The sequence below is a fragment of the Trachurus japonicus genome, chromosome 5 (genome assembly GCF_045865225.1).
Source record: "Trachurus japonicus isolate A0001 chromosome 5, Traja_1.0".
Lineage (NCBI taxonomy): Eukaryota > Metazoa > Chordata > Actinopteri > Carangiformes > Carangidae > Trachurus > Trachurus japonicus.
The window spans coordinates 23384241-23401563 of record NC_140911.1 but is presented as its reverse complement, the minus strand read 5'-3'; the positions used below and the strand labels follow the sequence as shown (position 1 = coordinate 23401563).

The window sequence follows — 17323 nt, the reverse complement described above, 5'->3', positions numbered from 1 at the left end:
CTACTCAAAGATATTTTAATGCGGAAGAAAAATAACAATAGATTCATTTCTAGACAGGTTTATCTTTCAGACGAGGGTATGGATTGTACAATTATGTACTATTTGAAGAGGGTTTTTGTCAAGAGAAAACATTGATCCCCTCTTGTTATCTTCACATAGTGATAGTCATATTCAGTATCTTTTGTTGCATGAACTGTTTTTCTTGTTGGTGGGTTTCTCTGATGAGAGAGAGTTGTTACCTTTTATACAGACTCATTTTCTCAGGTTACACAAAAGCAACATTTACTGAGCGTTCAGAAAGTTTCAGACTGTTTTGTTATGTTGCACTCCTCTCAGGCTCTGTCAGGTGTGATGGGGAACATCGGTGGTCAGCCTTTTTCAAATCTGCCGAGACTCTCAAAGTCACTAAACCACTCCTGGGTTGTCTGGGCACTCTGGTGCGACCGGAACGTGCAAGTTTCGCTTTAACAACGCACTACTGTCATGCATGCGCGCTTGTCGGTGTGTGTGAATGACAATAACGGAAAAAGAGCGCTATGCGGAGATGAATGAATGGAACGATATTGCATTGGTCGAGCCAAAAGCAGAAAAATCTATTTGTGGTGGACATAATTTATTTGTGGTGGTCCGCCACGAATAAATGAATGTATGGGAAACACTGTTTTGGGATGGTGTTGTATTGAGCAGGTGATGAGCAGCGCCTGGTTTCCTCCAGACATGATGCTTCTGGTTTCCACAGACTCGTTACTCTCTATTCTGACATCGAGTTGGTCAACCAGCTCTAGAGAGAGTCCTGGTAGTTGCAATTCTTAGGCTGAATATCTTTTCTGAGCAGGTTAGCAGAACGGCATTAAATGAAGACATCGTGTACTGTTTTTACTCTGTGTGAGTGCGTCGTGTCAGCGCTGAACATGGCGTCTGACAGGAAACAGGGATGCGTTTGGGATGTAAGAGATGAACAGTGAACTAATCAAAGTGATAACAGTTTTTCTCCTTTTTGTTCTTCTTTTGATGTTTTTTCTTTCATGTTCACTTTGTGTTCTTGTGTTTTTTCTGACAGAGTGATGCAATTGTGGTGGAAAATAAGTCCATTTTTTTCCCCCTTATCTTGCAAAGAAAAAAAAATCAAACTCTGAAGTGTTGCTTTAAAATGATGAATACCTTTCTTTAATCTCCCAGATGACTTGGCCAGTAAAGCCAACATCATCATCGACCCCGCAGAGATCCAGGCCGCGTCTATGGACGACCTGGACGAGGACGAGGAGAGCGGAGCAGCACAGGTCTGTGTCTATTCTGTATTATTACATAACCTACCTAATCTAATTTAAACAAAAAAAATACAACAAAAATGAAATGAAATAGGCTATTTATCTCCTTCATTTATTTTGACTTCAGAGGCCGTTTGGTGCAGCAGCGATGGGTGGAGCTCTGGCGAGGCCCAGCTGGTTGAGCTCTCCCACTCTGGGTCGGGCAAACCGCTTCCTGAGCACGGCCGCCGTAAGTCTGATGACCCCCAGACGACCCCTCACTCAGCCTGAGAAGGTGAAGGTTCGCACCCTCACCGTGGAGCAGAGGACGGAGGAGGACAGTGAGTACCCGAACGTTACACTGACTGGGGAAGATGATGGGAATTTTTGATTTCCAGAAGAAGAGAATTTGATGTTGTCAAGTTCATTTAATTTCTTTTTATTTCGATTTTCAACCCCCAAAATGTGTGATTTCAGAACCATTATATAATCAAGGGACTGATGGTACGAATCATGTAAATGTATTAAACCACATCTGGTGGTCTCTGTTTGGTATCCATGGTAACTGCTAGCGAGATACAAATATCTAAGGACTTTGCCGTGAATCTCTTGACTGCTAGTGGAGTGGATCCTTTTCTTATTGCGGGTTGTATGCAGTGTTGTTAGTGTCACAGCAGTCAGTGTTTTAGATTTCTTATTGGTTTCAAGTTATTATATCATATGTATGTACATTTTTATTAACCTCTGAGTCCAGGGAAGAGTTTCACTTTCCTGCTAGGTAGATATATATAAAATTGCTCCCACCCCAATGGATACAAACCTCCCACCAGCTGTAGCATGGTCGATATGGGTCTGACTCCACTACATACAGTATAGTTTCTTGTTTTTGTCAACTTTTTATTGTCTGTTTCTCTTCTGTTCAACCTGAAGTCGAGGGAAGCCATGGCAACGATGGCCTGTTGCTGGGAAGACCGCTGGAGGAGCCCGATCAGCCAATCGCAGACAAGTCCCTGCTGGAGATAGTTGATGGGATTGTGATGATGTACAACCTGAGTGTTCATCAGCAGCTGGGCAAGGTGAGTTTGACTTGTGTGTTTTTTTTTAAAATCTCTAATGTGAAGCAGTTTAGCTTCACAAAAATGGTTTCAGTAAACACCACCTGATTTCATCATCCCATCAACTGAGTGATGTGCTGCTGTTGACGGGGCCATTCTCAAAACCATGTTTTTGCTACTTTAGGAAAAATCCCCACAGATAAAGAACACTATAAATTTAAGTGTACTCTTTATTTAACGTTTTTACTGCTTTACTTTTTCGTCAAACAGCCGTTAACACAACAGTACAATTGCTCAATTTTCCAAACTTACTGTATATCTTCCAAACTTTAAACATTAAATTACCTAAACTATCACTTTAACCCAGTATAGATGCTGATGAATGACCTAAATAGTGCAAAAACAGTTGAACAGAAACAGTTGAAGTGACAGCAATACTTTGCTGTAGAAAAATCACTAACACCCTGTTTACACCTGGCATTAACATGTCTCGTATCCAGATTGTACCTGAATACAATTTGAGCAGATATCATTTACACCTGGCATTAATGTGTGTCTCCATGTGTCCACAATGAGATCCGATTGAGATCTGATCACATATTTACATGGGCAAATTAAAAAAGAAATGTGTCTACTTTTTTTTCTTCAATGTGTCTTGGGTGCGTTTACACCTGTACTTTCATGTGGTCAAGGATTGCAGTCTAATCACTGAAAACACGTTAATGCCAGGTGTAAACGGGGTGCATGTAATATTTAACTCTGACAACGGCTGCTTCCCTTCTGTAGGAAACAAAGATCGCTCTGAACATTGTTACAATCTGTCTCTGAAAATGCCCTGACAGAACTTGATATTTCCTGTGACTTCAGCACCATGGACAGCGTCATGGTTTCATCAACACACGGCTCAGTGAGGCTGCGGCTGCAACAGTCCAACATTAAATCTATGCAATTTCTGTTCGTTCCTAATACACCTGAGCTGCAGCAGCTTGATCAGGAAAAATGGTCCGATGTTCCTCCGGAAAATTGAGCAGGTTTGATCAACAGTTACTGTAGGAGCTGGTTATTGGTGCCAAAGGAGGTTTGAGGTTATTAAATCCAAGCGTTTCCTTCCTTTTTCCACTGGAACTGTGAATGTTAAATAGCCAATGTTTAATGAAGACACATCCATCCATTGGCTATACTGCTTATCTGTGCAGGGTTGCTGGGGAGCGACATATAGAGACAAACAACCTCACACATTCACATTTACAGGCAATTTAGAGTCACCAGCCAACCTAGTGCGCATGTTTATGGATTGTGGGAGAGAAAGCAGGAGAATCCAGAGAGAGCCCACACAGGCACAGGGAGAACATGCTAACCTCCCCAACAAAGACACAGAGGATCATAATAGTTGTGTGGTATGAGTCGGACACACTGTGTTTGTCCACTGAGATCACGTTTTATGACGAGTTGAGGCAGAAAACCAGGTAATTCACCAGCTGTTTGCCAGCGGTTGTGGCTGCACTACTGAGCACGCTGTGACATTCAGATGAAACCGCCTAGGAAGTGCATGAGGTCAGCCAGTGCAGTTTAGCCCGAGCAGATATGACGGGGATGTGAGGCCCGGTGTTTTGATTGTGTATCACTGGGCTTCACATAAATTAGAGATTGTGCTTCTGAAGACGAGTCTCTTTGCTCGTTCCTTGACAGCGCTGCATTTAAAGCCAGACCGGAGCAGCGTATTTATGTGAAGTGAGCATCTGTCAGGATATGAACTCAAAAGGTTAATGCTGCATATTTTATTCACATGTAAGAATGTGACCTTCACGTGGAGCCTGTATCTGTGGTTGGATGAACTCTGAAATGTGACTGCGAAGTCATTGCGTCATCTGCTGCGTGCTAACTGATCTGAATACATTCACTCATAATCATGCTGAAGCTTTGCAAATAAACCCCCTCCTTCTCACAGCTGCTGCAACTACTGAATAAGTGATGAGCTGGAACTTGAGCCTGAAGTGAAAAGCGTTTATATTACAGTAGAAGAGTGAAGATACAACTTCTTAGAGCCACCTTCTGATACCTGGATGAACTACTGCATGTGTTATGTAAACATTTTGAACACTACATATTCTGAAAGGTGTTACTGAATTAACTTTGGACTAATCTGTCAGCTGCCATGACAGGTTGGGTTATAGATAATTGTATGGACCAGGTTTAATCAATTTAAATTCATAGATGTCCAGTTAGAGCAGAGGTCCTAAATTTCTGATATGTGAAAACAATAATTTGGCCTCATAACTATGGGACTTAGTCAAGTCACAATGATTGTCAAGGAACAGAGCTGGACTCCTGACCTCTGACATAGGCCTATTAAAACATATCTTTCTTTTTTTAAAACCAATTAACGATAGTGATTAAAGAGTAAATTACTTCATAGTTTTTGTTGACATTAGCTTGACCTAGAATAGATGACATCAACATCCTGCTGACATGTGCACACTGATGCACACGCATGATAACTGTGCTGTAGCTCTTTGAATTTTGGTATTTTGCATAACAAGATCTTGTACTTTAACTTTGTAGATGTTTTGATACAATTTTTCCCAAATCTTATATAACGTATTATTGTTGCATGGCCTGGTTCAAGTTAAACCCTCTGAAAAACAAATGCGGAGAATGAATGGATCTTGTTTTGTTATCTATTTTGACAGTCATCACAATTGAAAAAGAACATAAATAAATCCAGGAATAAACAAACCCACACTCCTCCTCCAGCTGGATGCAGGGAAAATACAGACTTTTAAGACGTGGTCTTGGACATGTGCCCCGTCTGGTATCTCTGCCCCATTTCCAATGCTGGTATTGATATCATACACAGCTTTACTTCTCAGAGATGTTCAGTGTTTAGTTTGATTAAACCTCAAGTGTGAAAAGAAGGAAACAGAGTAGGTTTTTTAGTCAGGGAGCTAATTTCACTGTGTGTCATCTCTCCACCTTGTTAAACTGCTCACTCTCTGCCGCTCTGACCCACAGTCGCTGCTTTAGATTCTTCAGCGCTGTCACCTTTATCACAAACTGTCTCTGGGATTATTAAAGTGCAGGAGGAAGCTGCATCTGTCTCCTCCTCTCCACTTTTCTTATATAAACCCTAAAATCTTTTGAAGCAGTGTGGCTGACCTGAAAATGAGAATTGAGAGCACATTTGTGGAGAAAAGACTGGGCGACTGTTTGTTGAATGAAGTATTAAAATGAAAGTACTGCTGTTTGATGAGTGAGCTACAGTGTTTTTGAAGAGTATCTGCTCAAAGTGAAAATTTGTGAGTGTGCAGCTGGAGTTGATGGACGACCACAGGCCAAAAATAATGATATCTGAAAAACTGAGCAGGTGTGCCGCGGGGAAGCTGAATCAAAGCTGAATCACTTTTTTTTCTCTGTGCTGCACTATTGAAAAAGTTCACTGTGAAATAAAAACTCCTCAAGGTTTTATTTTTGAAAACATCCTAATGCGACCTTCAGTGCCACACAGTGTAATCCTCCTCCTCTGGGACTGTGGATTCAGACTCAGTTGTCTAACTGCCCCACTCTTGTCAACGGTCTTCAGTGGTTGTCTCATGTCAGAAAGATGCTAATTTGCTGACATTGGTCTGAAGCCTGACTTGAATCTGGGCTCAGAAAAAGATGTAAGACCTGAACCAGCAGATCTAAGAGGCGGGGACAGGAGTTTAAAAGTGCCTGGAGGTGTGAAGCCTGTGTGGACTGTGGTGTTGAAGCTCAGTGGGATGCGTCCTGCCTCCACCCTCAGATAAAATAAGAACAGGTGTAATCACATATGGGGTTTAAGTTGTGGTTCATTATGCAGCTCTGCGGCAGAAATATTTTACCAAGCAGGGAAAGAAAACCACTGTAGACTAGCAGCACATCCACTGCACATAAACTGAGTAGCTGTTACTTATTGTTAAACCAAACTAACTAACTCCTCCATCCTTGTGGAATCACTTTAACTACACGAGCCCCTCTCAGCTATAGACTATAAATAAAGGTGTTGTCACCCACACATTTCTGAAGAGTGAATTTGAAGCTGCTCTGCTGGCACCATCTTGGCAGTATCAGACTCTGCCCCCTAAACTCTTGGCTAATCCAGAAATAGGCAGAGAGGAAGGACGTGTGTGAAGCCTTCAGTCCGTTACCCTCAACTGTCCACACCTTGAGTTCTTGATAAAATTTAAATGTCTGAGTTGTATAAAAATCCACCCTGTACATAAGGAGGGAATTTGTCGTAGGGACCAAAACAGTTTTTGTACCAGGATGCAAACATTTTTATTTCTGCTGTAAAGCTGGACATTGTAACATTAGAATCTATGGAGACTGACTCGCTGTTGTAGACAGGTGTTTGATCTTCAGTTTTGGATTCACAATTCAACCTCAGTTGCTGCTTTCTTTCACTAGACTACCTTAAAAATTCATTAAAAAAACTGTGTGTGTGTGTGTTTGTACGCATCAGACACACATGCTGTTTTATGTGAATTTCTTTTTGGTGTGCACGATCATTTCCCTAGTTAAATATAAACCAGTATTTTTTAGGATTTGAATTACCATGATTTCCCTCTAATCCCTCTGCCTTTTCCTGCTTTCTTCTCCCTGTTTATATTCTTCTATGACCGCTTTATCTTTTTTTATATTCCTTCTCATTTCCCGGTAATCCTCCCAGATTCCCATCTATTGCTGGAGCAGGGATTGTCCTCCCTGACAGCTCGACCTCTCGACCTCTCTTTTATTGTGTCGCCCTGTTTCTGATTTGAAAACATAACCCACAAGTGCTGCTGGTGGTCGCAGGCTTTAAAGCTCAATAAGGCCACACAATGATTACGCTGTTTGGAAATGTGCTGCTTGGTGTTGTGAGTGGATTTTTTGATATAGGTAATTTACACTGTCTGCTTTTTTATCGGCCATCACATCTACAGACTGTCAGGAGGAGCCATTTCAAACATTGCATCTTATAATGAGCATGGGTAAAGACCAAGCAGGGCTGATGTCGGATCAGTGCGGCAGTTTGATTTATTCTGCTGCTTCTCTTTGTGTTTACACAGATACTGTATGAAAAACTCTTTCAGCTTCACTTCATCAGATTTAAAAAGCCTGTTCATTGAAATCTCTCTCAAAGAGTTGGGACAAGTTTAAAAAAAGGAACTTCAGATAGATGGACATCCTGATTGTCTGATTAACTCAGCCCCTGTATTGTCCCTCTCCATTTGTACTGATTAGATGAGTTTACTGGTGGATCATCAGCACATCCACAGGCCCACAAAGTGAACAATACAGTAGATGGTACATGTTGTGGAATAATGTGTAGTACTCTAAATACACACTGTACTCAGAAGCGTAGTGTGTGAATCTTGGCAAGGTTGTGATCAAACGCTGTTGATTGGAAATTAATTACTTTGAAAATAAATTAACCTTTCATTTTTCAAAAGTTAATAACTTTGTAAAGTAAAACAAACAATGAGGTTTACATGAAATTTTCCTTTTTAATGGGTTTGATAAATTCAATTTTTTCCCTCAGAGGGTTCAAGAACTAACCAGTGAGTGCTTAACTTTATCTTCTAGTTGTAAACCTACTTCTTGACAGGTAAAGAAGAAAAAAGAACTGTAACACTGTTGCATAAGGAAATGAAGGTTAAAAAAGTCCAAACATGGAGAATCAGACCTGTGGAAACGCAACAACAGTTCTTCATGAGTTTGTTTTGTCTCGTTTCCCTCCAGATGGTGGTGGTTTCAGACGACGTGCATGAATACGCTGTGGCTCTGAAGGACACGGAGGAGAAGATCGCTCGATGCCCTGGACGGGTGAGTCAGGCTCAGTCTTTACATTCCTTCCTTTATTCCACAGGAGGTTAAGTGTGTTTCTCCTCAGTATCACCCCCTGCCCAGCCCCCACATAAACTGATAGTTAGAATCACATCTTTTGTTTTGTTGCTGCTCAGTTGAAGATAATTGGCTGGGCTCCAGTCAACACCGCTGTCAGACAGTTCCAGCAGCTTCTCTCATTAGTGTCACCGAGGGCACAAGTGTCACCAGCAGCTGATCTGTCGTGTGATTCGAGCTACTGTAGTTCTGCTGTACCTTCTATAAGTGCAGAGTAAACCAGTAAATACACTCCTCACAAAATGTTAGAGATATTTGGCCTCCAGATGAAAATTAAGAATGCATCTATAATGCACTATAACCTTCACAGGTGAACTTAATTTGAATGCACATGTCCGGTTCGAATCCCGCGTCGATTGGCCCTATCCTGCGTATAATTCCCCCCCTCTCTGCCTCCCATTTCCTGGCGAAAATGCCCCCAAAAATATACTTAAAAAAAAAAAAAAAAGTACCTGGTCATTGCCAGGCTTTAAACGGATGTTGTCAGTGTCCACTGAGCTTGGAGTGTCACAGCGTGTCATCAGCAGGTTGAACAGAGACTGGAAGAGACGCATTGTTTAAATGAAGAAATTACCATTCTATACTTCCACCTGAATGCCCTACTGTACTTTCATGATATAAAATTACTGTAGCATCATGAACTTTTTACGTTTTCCATAAGTTTCAAGCAAAAGTCGATAATCCCTAACTTTTAGTGAGTGGTGTATATCTGCAGCGCTCCAGGGAAGTAAAGCAGGCGAGGTCCACTTGTTAGTTTTGAAACAGGTGTATGTTTTTAAATCTGTTTGTTTGTATCCCTGCCAAGGTAGCAACTACTCAACCTGGGGTCCATGTAATTAAACATTACATCGTAATTTGAAACAATGATACACATTTGCAACCCATAACAAAAGGTAACAATAAAATAACAGCAAAACCAAACACAAGTAAAAATGCTATCAATAATAACAACAATAGGAAAGTAGCCAACAGTCCATAAACTTGTGATGCAGCTCAGAAACAAGAGGTCGGGTAAACAACATATATCTCAATGTCTTGTCAGGATAATGCAGTGGGACCAGTCCCAGCCTGGTCAGATACGAGCAGGAACTGATGAAGCCTCTTGGATGAGAGCTGAAACGTCTTCCAAGACAAATAACCAAGTCCGGTTGCGTTCGATTTAATTTTCCTAGAGATAACTATGTCCTGGATTAATGAGAATATTCACAGGCTGATAATGCAGTGAGTTTACAACAGAGCCAGCCACTTCTATGATTATGCAAGTTGTAATAATTGTTATTACCTCTGCACTATGTTTAATTCAGAGCAACACGTCAGAGGAGAAGAAGTATTTTCTTATTCTCTTTCTTTAGGATAAAGTTCAGTGAGAAGTTTTAGGAAAGTTACAGATTGCATATGCAGGTTGTTCCCCACGTGTCTGAGCTTCCACTAGATTTATGGCATTAATACTGTACGTCTGACACTGTGGTGGGAAGAGGACGACCACAGACTCACCTGTGGAGGAGCTCGGTGAGGAAGCAGGTGGAATATGAAACCCTGCAGAGAATGAATTTAAATCAGCATCAAAGCGAATATCATTTTCACAGCAGCGAATATTAATATTCTCGCAGTGACGTGAGGCGGCGGGGAAACACGCTGAGCTCTGTGCTGACAGTCATATCAGCCTCCACGTACTTTTCTGTCTGCTCTGTCCTCTGGCAGTCATGGAGTATGGAAAGCCGTTTTAGTCATAATCAAATTAATTAATAAATGCATAAATAAATAAATAAATATAGCCATGAAATGAGTCCCGAAATAAATAAATCGGATAATAGAAATATGTATAAAATAAATATTGAAAGTAAATTAAATGAAATATATATACATTAATATATATTTTTATTTTTTCATGAGACTTTGATATCCTAATGCCTCATTTATTTATTTCCTGATTTTATTTCCTAACGTCACATTTATTTCACTGCTCTATTTATTTCAATCTGCAATATTCAAATGAGGGGGCGGGGTTATCTGACCCTTTCAGAGTAAAACAACTGTCATACACCTTGATTTGCGAGACCAGCTGCTGTCTAAAACAGCAGCTAAAACCAAGATTTCCTCTCAATTTCTCTCTCAAATTCTTATGTATTTTTTAAAATTACTCATTACTTTCCTTTTCAAAGTAGCCTAATGTGTGTGAGAGTAGCAAACAGATACGTAGGCTATATAGAGGTAGTCTGAGCCTCATTATTTCACTATGAACTGAAAATATTTGACTGTTTCCAATGGATAAAACTTGATTTCATTGTTAGAGCTTTGCACAATGCATCGATTCACTCCACCCCTCCCACTCTCCCTCACTCTCTTTGCCTCTGTCTCTCTTCCCAAACAAGCGCAGTGACAACACACCCGTCTGTCGATTGGCTTAAAACAACAAACACAAACCCGTTTATTTGCATACATAGCAGGAAGTGAGATCTGATCGAAAGCCATCGCAGGAGACGCATGTGGGGACACATCGTCAATCATGTGTGAACAGACAAACTCAGAGCTGATTGTTGAGGACGGTGGTTAATAACGGGTCTGAACGGGACCTGAGGTGCACAGCGGGAGTTGTGGTGTCTCAGGTAGATGCTTGTATTGTAAGCTAAGGTGAAGGAGGCCAAGGAGAAGATGATGATCAGGACAGAGCCAGCATGAGGACAAGCTACTGTATAGTCTTAACCTGCATGTGTCAAGACCCTGTTGATCCCTTGTTGTCACCTGTTATTTTTCCCATCCTCCCTATCTATAAGACCTTGGTTTCCCTAGTTACGGAGGATAGTAGTGGCTCCATCTGAACACTGCAACATAATAGAAGCTAAACGTTGAGCCGCTGTCTAACAACATGAGGTCAGAGATTATTTTGTACCCCCACACTAACAGTTCAGCATCAAAAAGATGAAAGTTTCTTCCCAAACACAATATTTTCCACATGGCTTCATCTGTTTCTCTGGGTAAACTCCTGCTTTTCTTCACAGCAGCTGCAGTAACACAAACACACACACAAGTACGCGGCTTAACATCATCTCTCTATTAGTGTCTCTGCCCTGGTGGGATTCGGGCACAGGTGTTCTCTTACTATAAACTAGGGGTGGGAGGGTTTTTTTTAAAATATATATTTTGCAATGTGCATTTGTTCACCTTTTTTTTTTTTACATACAGAGAGTTTAGGTTTTGAAAAGGGTTTAAGTTCACTTTATAATGGAGTATGTTAATTTCTAGGCTCCTACAGTATTTGTGTGCAGATAAATGTTAAAATGTAGCAGTTTATCTCAGTCTATATCTCATTTTGTCAGAAAGGTTTCAGAAGCCTGTTTTTTCTATACTCTTTTATTTTTGCCTCTTTTATGCAGTCCAGGCTTTTGAAAAGAGAGAAATATATTACTGCTGAATAAATCTTAAAAACTGACTTACATGTGATGTGTATTTTTTGGGGAAATATGGTTCCTGGAATAGTCTGTAGACAATCATAATCATTCAACTGTTTCACTGGTGTTAAAAATGTAGACTAAAAATCGAGAAAATCTGCAATATCGTAGAATTGCAATTTAAAACGAATCGGCATCCAAAAAATCATAGAAGAATCGAATCGGGAGAAAAGCATATCGTCCCAGCCCTAATATAAACCCTGTTAAACTGGGAAATTGCACCCTGACAGTAATCTGTGACAGGCTGAGTAAACGTCTTCCTGCTTGTTGTTTCCTTCCTGCAGAGAGACGACATCCTGGACGAGCTCCAGAAAAGCCAGAAGGTGTTTGCAGAGAAGCTGAACCACCTCAGCAGGAGACTGGCCTGGATCAACGCCACCATCTACTCCAAGGTGATCCGGCTCTGCCTGTGCAATTCTTTTGGTGTTTGGCTCGTTGGTCCTTGTCGTCTGTAATGTGTCCAGCGATTTGTCTCACTCCCCTCCATCTGTGTGTGGTCCGTCCATGCAGGAGAAGATGTTGGATGTGTACTGGCTGCTGTGCGTTTGCATTCGCACCATCGAACACGCCGACAACACCGGCTCCTTGTTCGCCTTCGCTCCCGAGTTCTACCTCAATGTCGCCATGAATGCGTACAGCGCCCTCAAGAACTACTTCAGCCCCGCAAACAGCATGGAGGAACTGCCAGGTAAAGAACACAGGTCATGTTGTTTGTGTCTGTCATAAGCAAAAGGAAACACATCTGTATGAAGGAAAACAGGAAGTTAATGTAAATAGAATCATCATAGGAACCACTGGAACAATTAATCCATCTGGCATATTGTAGATTGCTATGGAAACATACATTCCTGGTCATAAACTACATCCTGTGATTAAATCAATGCATATTTAGTACAGTTAGAACATTTACAGACTGACTAACTGGGGTTCATAATTAACTGATAACTGAGGCTCCATGTTGGCACTAATTAGACACAGGGCTAACGTCAGTTACACATCAGAGACAAAACTCACGGCAGCGTCTGAACCAGGAAATGAAAACAACAACAACAGCAGCAGAGCAGCACTTTACAGCAGCTGTCACAGATTCATGAACACACACACACACACACACATGCACATGCACATACACACCGACGAGTCCACTTCATCATCGCCCGTGTGTCACAGACAGTGTGTTGTGTCAGCTCTTCAGTGTGCGCTCAAGTGGGGTCCAGGTTGAAGCTGATGTTCGCTGTCAGCTGAAGATCAGAGTGATGAACGTGTTTTCTCTCCGTAAGCAGAACTTCTTCCACATGTGTCAACACTTTTTTCTTTCATCCCTTCAGGCTACGAAGAAACATTGACTCAACTAGCTGCTATCCTTGCTAAGCACTTTGCAGATCCACGCATAGTTGGAACAGGTGACAAACACACACACACACACACACACACACACACACACACACACACACACACACACACACACTGTATATACGTATACAGTATATGCACATGCAGATAACGATCACATTAAATCACCTCACTCCTCTCTCTCCCCTCAGTTAAATCTTTTTCTAAGCTATGATGAAATAAGATATGTATTACAGTAGATAGTATAATATATATATATATGTATATATATATATATATATATATATATATATATATATATATATGAGAGAGAGAGAGAGAGAAAGAATGCATTATTAAATTGAAAGAGAGTAGTAGTACACATGTTTATAGTGTGATATAAATCTAATATTGCATCTACCTCGTCAGCATTAGTGCTGCGTTCACTAAAACCACAGATGGAAACAAGCTGCTGGTCATTTTTCAGTGTTTTCAAGCAGGATCTGTCCCCCTCCTCCAGTTAGAACTGTGTTTTCTCTTGTGCCACCTAGGTTTAGGGTCTTTTGAAAAGTCTGCTACCAAAAAACCCTCAAAACTTTTCATTGTCATTTTTATTGTTTGGGTTTTTAAGCCACTGATATTTATACTGATCATCTGTAAGTGAGATCAGCCAGTCATCTGTCGATATCAGTCATCTTTGTTACACATTGTTGATGACTTTGCGATATCAGTCTCACACTTAATAAACTAAAAGCTAAAAGTTTCACATGGCCTGCATGTAGATTAGTTGGTGCCTGTTACAGACCAGCACTTTGAGCTGTAGACGAGTATGAACCACAGGTATTGGTTTTAGTGTGATCGTGACCAGAAGCATTACTGCTACCAATGGTGTATTTCTATTATCATTATTTATCTATCCAAGCATATTTGAATGCATCACTGGGATCTGTCCTGTATGTGATGGTTTCAGTCTTACAGTCAAAAAGTGTTGAATGGGTCTGACTCTGAGTGTTGTGTATTTCTCTTCCTCTCAGATATCAAAGACTCTCTGATGCAGGCCCTGGCCAGCTACGTCTGCTACCCACAATCCCTCAGGGCAGTGGAGAGGATCCCCGAGGAACAGTGAGTGCTTTTATTTGCTTTTCTTCTTTCCAAATGAAAACCACTGATGCTAGTTATTTCAGGTCAGTGTCAAAGGTTTTAGATCAGCTGCTGGTTCAAGAACTTGGAATCACGAATGAACAGATTTAGTCAGAAAACGCAAATGTGCACCAAGGCTTCTCAATGAATTTACAGCCTCTTTCTGCATGTGTTTAACTCCTGATTTACTATGACAGCAGCTCATTACTCTGAGAGTGATGGAGAGCTCAGCCGGCACAGTTCAGTGCTGGGATTTCAGAGAATCAATGGTGTTATAATGATGCTGCCTCCACAACATCTGCATCATCATCAACCTCAGATCGAGGCCCATGTGAGAAAAGTGAAGTTTATTAAAGAAAAACTGGCTCTCTCAACAAAACCAACAAGTTTTTAATAATGAAACCTTTTGGCCTTTTCTTAAGCTAAGTGTTTTCTCATGAATGAAAACAATCAGGATCTCCACTAAAACTAATGAGTCCACCTGTATCACATCCACCTGAAACACGCCCAGGCAGTCAGACAGATGGTTCGGCTTTATCGGCCTCCTGGTTGTCTCAAGCTCACATCGCAAACACAGTTAATGTAATTAGAATCTGTGTTGATGAGACATGTGAGACCAGATGTTTCAGAAATAAACAGATGTTTCCTTTTAAGGCTGCCAGTCCCTCTCATAACATCACCAATCTCATGTGCTTAACTCACACCGTTCGCTTCTTTGCCCAATATTCTTACACTTTGTCATTAGATTTAGTCCAAAGTTTTTACTCTTGCTTTTTCTCCACTCAAAGTGTTTTCTGTCCCATTGGGGTATGATCTCCAGTGTGTGTGAAAGAAAAGAAAATTAAGAAATAAGTAAAAAGCTAATAAAACAAAATGGTTCGGAAAAGTCGTCATTGGTGGTGAAACTGATATAAAGAGGAAAAACTTGTTATTTTCCTTTTGGTCAGTTTCCAAGCCGTCTTGAAGCCAACAAACCATGTGTCACATGTTCCCGTGTTCATGTTCCCTGAGCTCTGCTCTCTGCTGTGATTTCAGACGCGTTGCCATGATGAGGAATCTCCTGGCTCCCTATGAGCAGAGACCCTGGGCTCAGACCAACTGGATCCTGGTCAGACTCTGGAGGGTGAGCACACACACACACACACACACACACACACACACACACACACACTGAATGCACCAACCAGTAGCACAGACAGCTGTCAAATCCCACAACAGACAGTTTTCCATTTACTCATCCATTAGCTACAGACAATCCCAGCTGACACAGGGCGAGGGCGGGGTTCACCAGGACAGGCCACCAGTCTATCACAGGTTTTCCACACATACGTGCACTTAAAGAGTCGCAAATGTGCGCGTTGTCCCATGTGAATACAGGGAGAACAGGCAGACTCAAGGGCCATGGATTGAACCTAGAACATCATTGCTTTGAGGCAACATACGGGGTTAACTGGTGAACTGTACCCCTGCTTTGACACTGTTCAACTGTTCAAACCTGTCTATGTGAAATAAAACGACACACACAGTGACACCATCTACCAGTGTTGATGTGTATCACTGTTACAGATGCCTGAGCAGTGTACTCTGTGTTTCAGGGCTGTGGCTTTGGCTACAGATACACTCGCCTGCCTCACCTCCTCAAGACGAAACCTGAGGACGCCAACCTGCCCAGTCTTCAGAGTAGGTGTTTGTTTCTGTCTCTTCTCTCTCAGTCTGTCACTGTCTTTCTATTTCTCTCCCTCCTCTCTCTCTCTCTCTCTCTCTCTCTCTCTCTCTCTGTCTCTCTCTGTCTCTCTCTCTGTTGTTCTCTTTGTGGACAGCAGGGAGGCTCGGCTGTCTCTCAGTCGGTCTTTCTCAGCCTTTGTCTCAGTGTCTCTGGCCTGTGCCTCTTGTGATTCTGGAGCTTTTCCACTCGTTCTGTAGAATTAAGATGAAACGATTGAATCAATAATCTTCAGTGTGTTCTCTCCCTCTCACTCTCTCATGCTCTTTGTTTCTTTGTTTTGCCCCTCATGTTTTTTTCTTTCTGTTCATCCGCATCTCTCTTGTTGTTTGTCTTTGGAAAAAAAAAAAACAGTGTTAATTTTTTTTAGAGTGTTCCTGGTTCAGATCAATGTCCTGATTTTCCCTCATGAATTTCCATAAATAAATTGAGGCCATGACTGCAAGTCGACAGCAGCTTTATTTTTACTACATCACTGTTTGATTTACGGCTTTAATCATCAATGTGTGTGTGTGTGTGTGTGTGTGTGCGTGCATGTGTGTCAGCTAACATGAAATGGTTTCAAATGACATGAAGGCAAACAACGTTTCTTCTCAAGATGTGAATCAGTGAAGGTGTCATGGACGCTTTTTGTACTGACGGAGACCAGCAGTTTATTTTAGGAAGCAGGAGGGAGATGGAGACACACACGCATGCTCACGCACACACACACACACACAACACTAACTTCCATCACTGCCAGGTGTTTTCTAATCACAGCAGGTATGACTGTGTATGTACGTCAGGTTCATTCAGTGACTACAGCTCATTAGTTATTGAGTTGACACATGGAAACATGAAACCAACAACATGATCCTGCATCGAACATCACGCTGCACAGCTGCATCATCACAGTCTGAACATACAAATACGAATGAATGTTGTCTTCAGTTTGACCTTTTTCTTCACAGATACATGAATACATTATTAATACAGTGTGTGTTGTAACCCCAGTGGTAATATGGACAATCCCCCCCACTCACCTCTTCCACTCAGCTTGTTGTCATGTTCCTTTAATAATTGAATGTGGTGTTAACCATGTTTTTGCTTTGTCATTATCCTCCTGTTTCTTTTTTTCCCTGCATCATCATCATCTTCTTCTTCTTCTTCTCTCCTGCATGATAATTGACTTTGATCTATGTGCCTTCTCATCTGCATGCCTTTCAGGAGATCTGTCCATTGCTAGTTTCCAAAGTAAGTTCTTTATTCCACCACTCCCACTGTCGATTCAGTTATATTCATTTCTGCCGTGACCTTTTTTGTGATTGTTGTTTGAGTGCACGCTCCCACCTGAAGCTGCTCGGTCTGATGAAGTAGACGCTGCAGTGAAACCCGAACTTTTTTCCCAGGAGAAATTCAGTGCGGTGGATGTGATTATGTGACTTCCCATTATCAGCAGACATTGTGATTGTTTTGTTTTGTGTGCCGTGGCCGCGT

The 17323-nt window shown here is 41.4% G+C and overlaps 1 protein-coding gene across 2 annotated transcripts in view; it reads left to right on the top strand.

Annotated features, from left to right (window-relative positions):
* The window catches only part of rnf123 (ring finger protein 123), a 133169-nt gene that overhangs the window by 21243 nt on the left and 94603 nt on the right, over positions 1-17323 (top strand). For both annotated transcript variants that reach the window (XM_085776775.1, XM_085776776.1), the window contains exons 22-31: positions 1180-1280; positions 1396-1588; positions 2178-2323; positions 8042-8125; positions 11937-12044; positions 12163-12340; positions 12981-13055; positions 14019-14106; positions 15160-15247; positions 15720-15804. In XM_085776775.1, the coding sequence (XP_085632901.1) occupies positions 1180-1280; positions 1396-1588; positions 2178-2323; positions 8042-8125; positions 11937-12044; positions 12163-12340; positions 12981-13055; positions 14019-14106; positions 15160-15247; positions 15720-15804 (1146 nt within the window). The remainder of the gene's footprint in view (positions 1-1179; positions 1281-1395; positions 1589-2177; positions 2324-8041; positions 8126-11936; positions 12045-12162; positions 12341-12980; positions 13056-14018; positions 14107-15159; positions 15248-15719; positions 15805-17323) is intronic.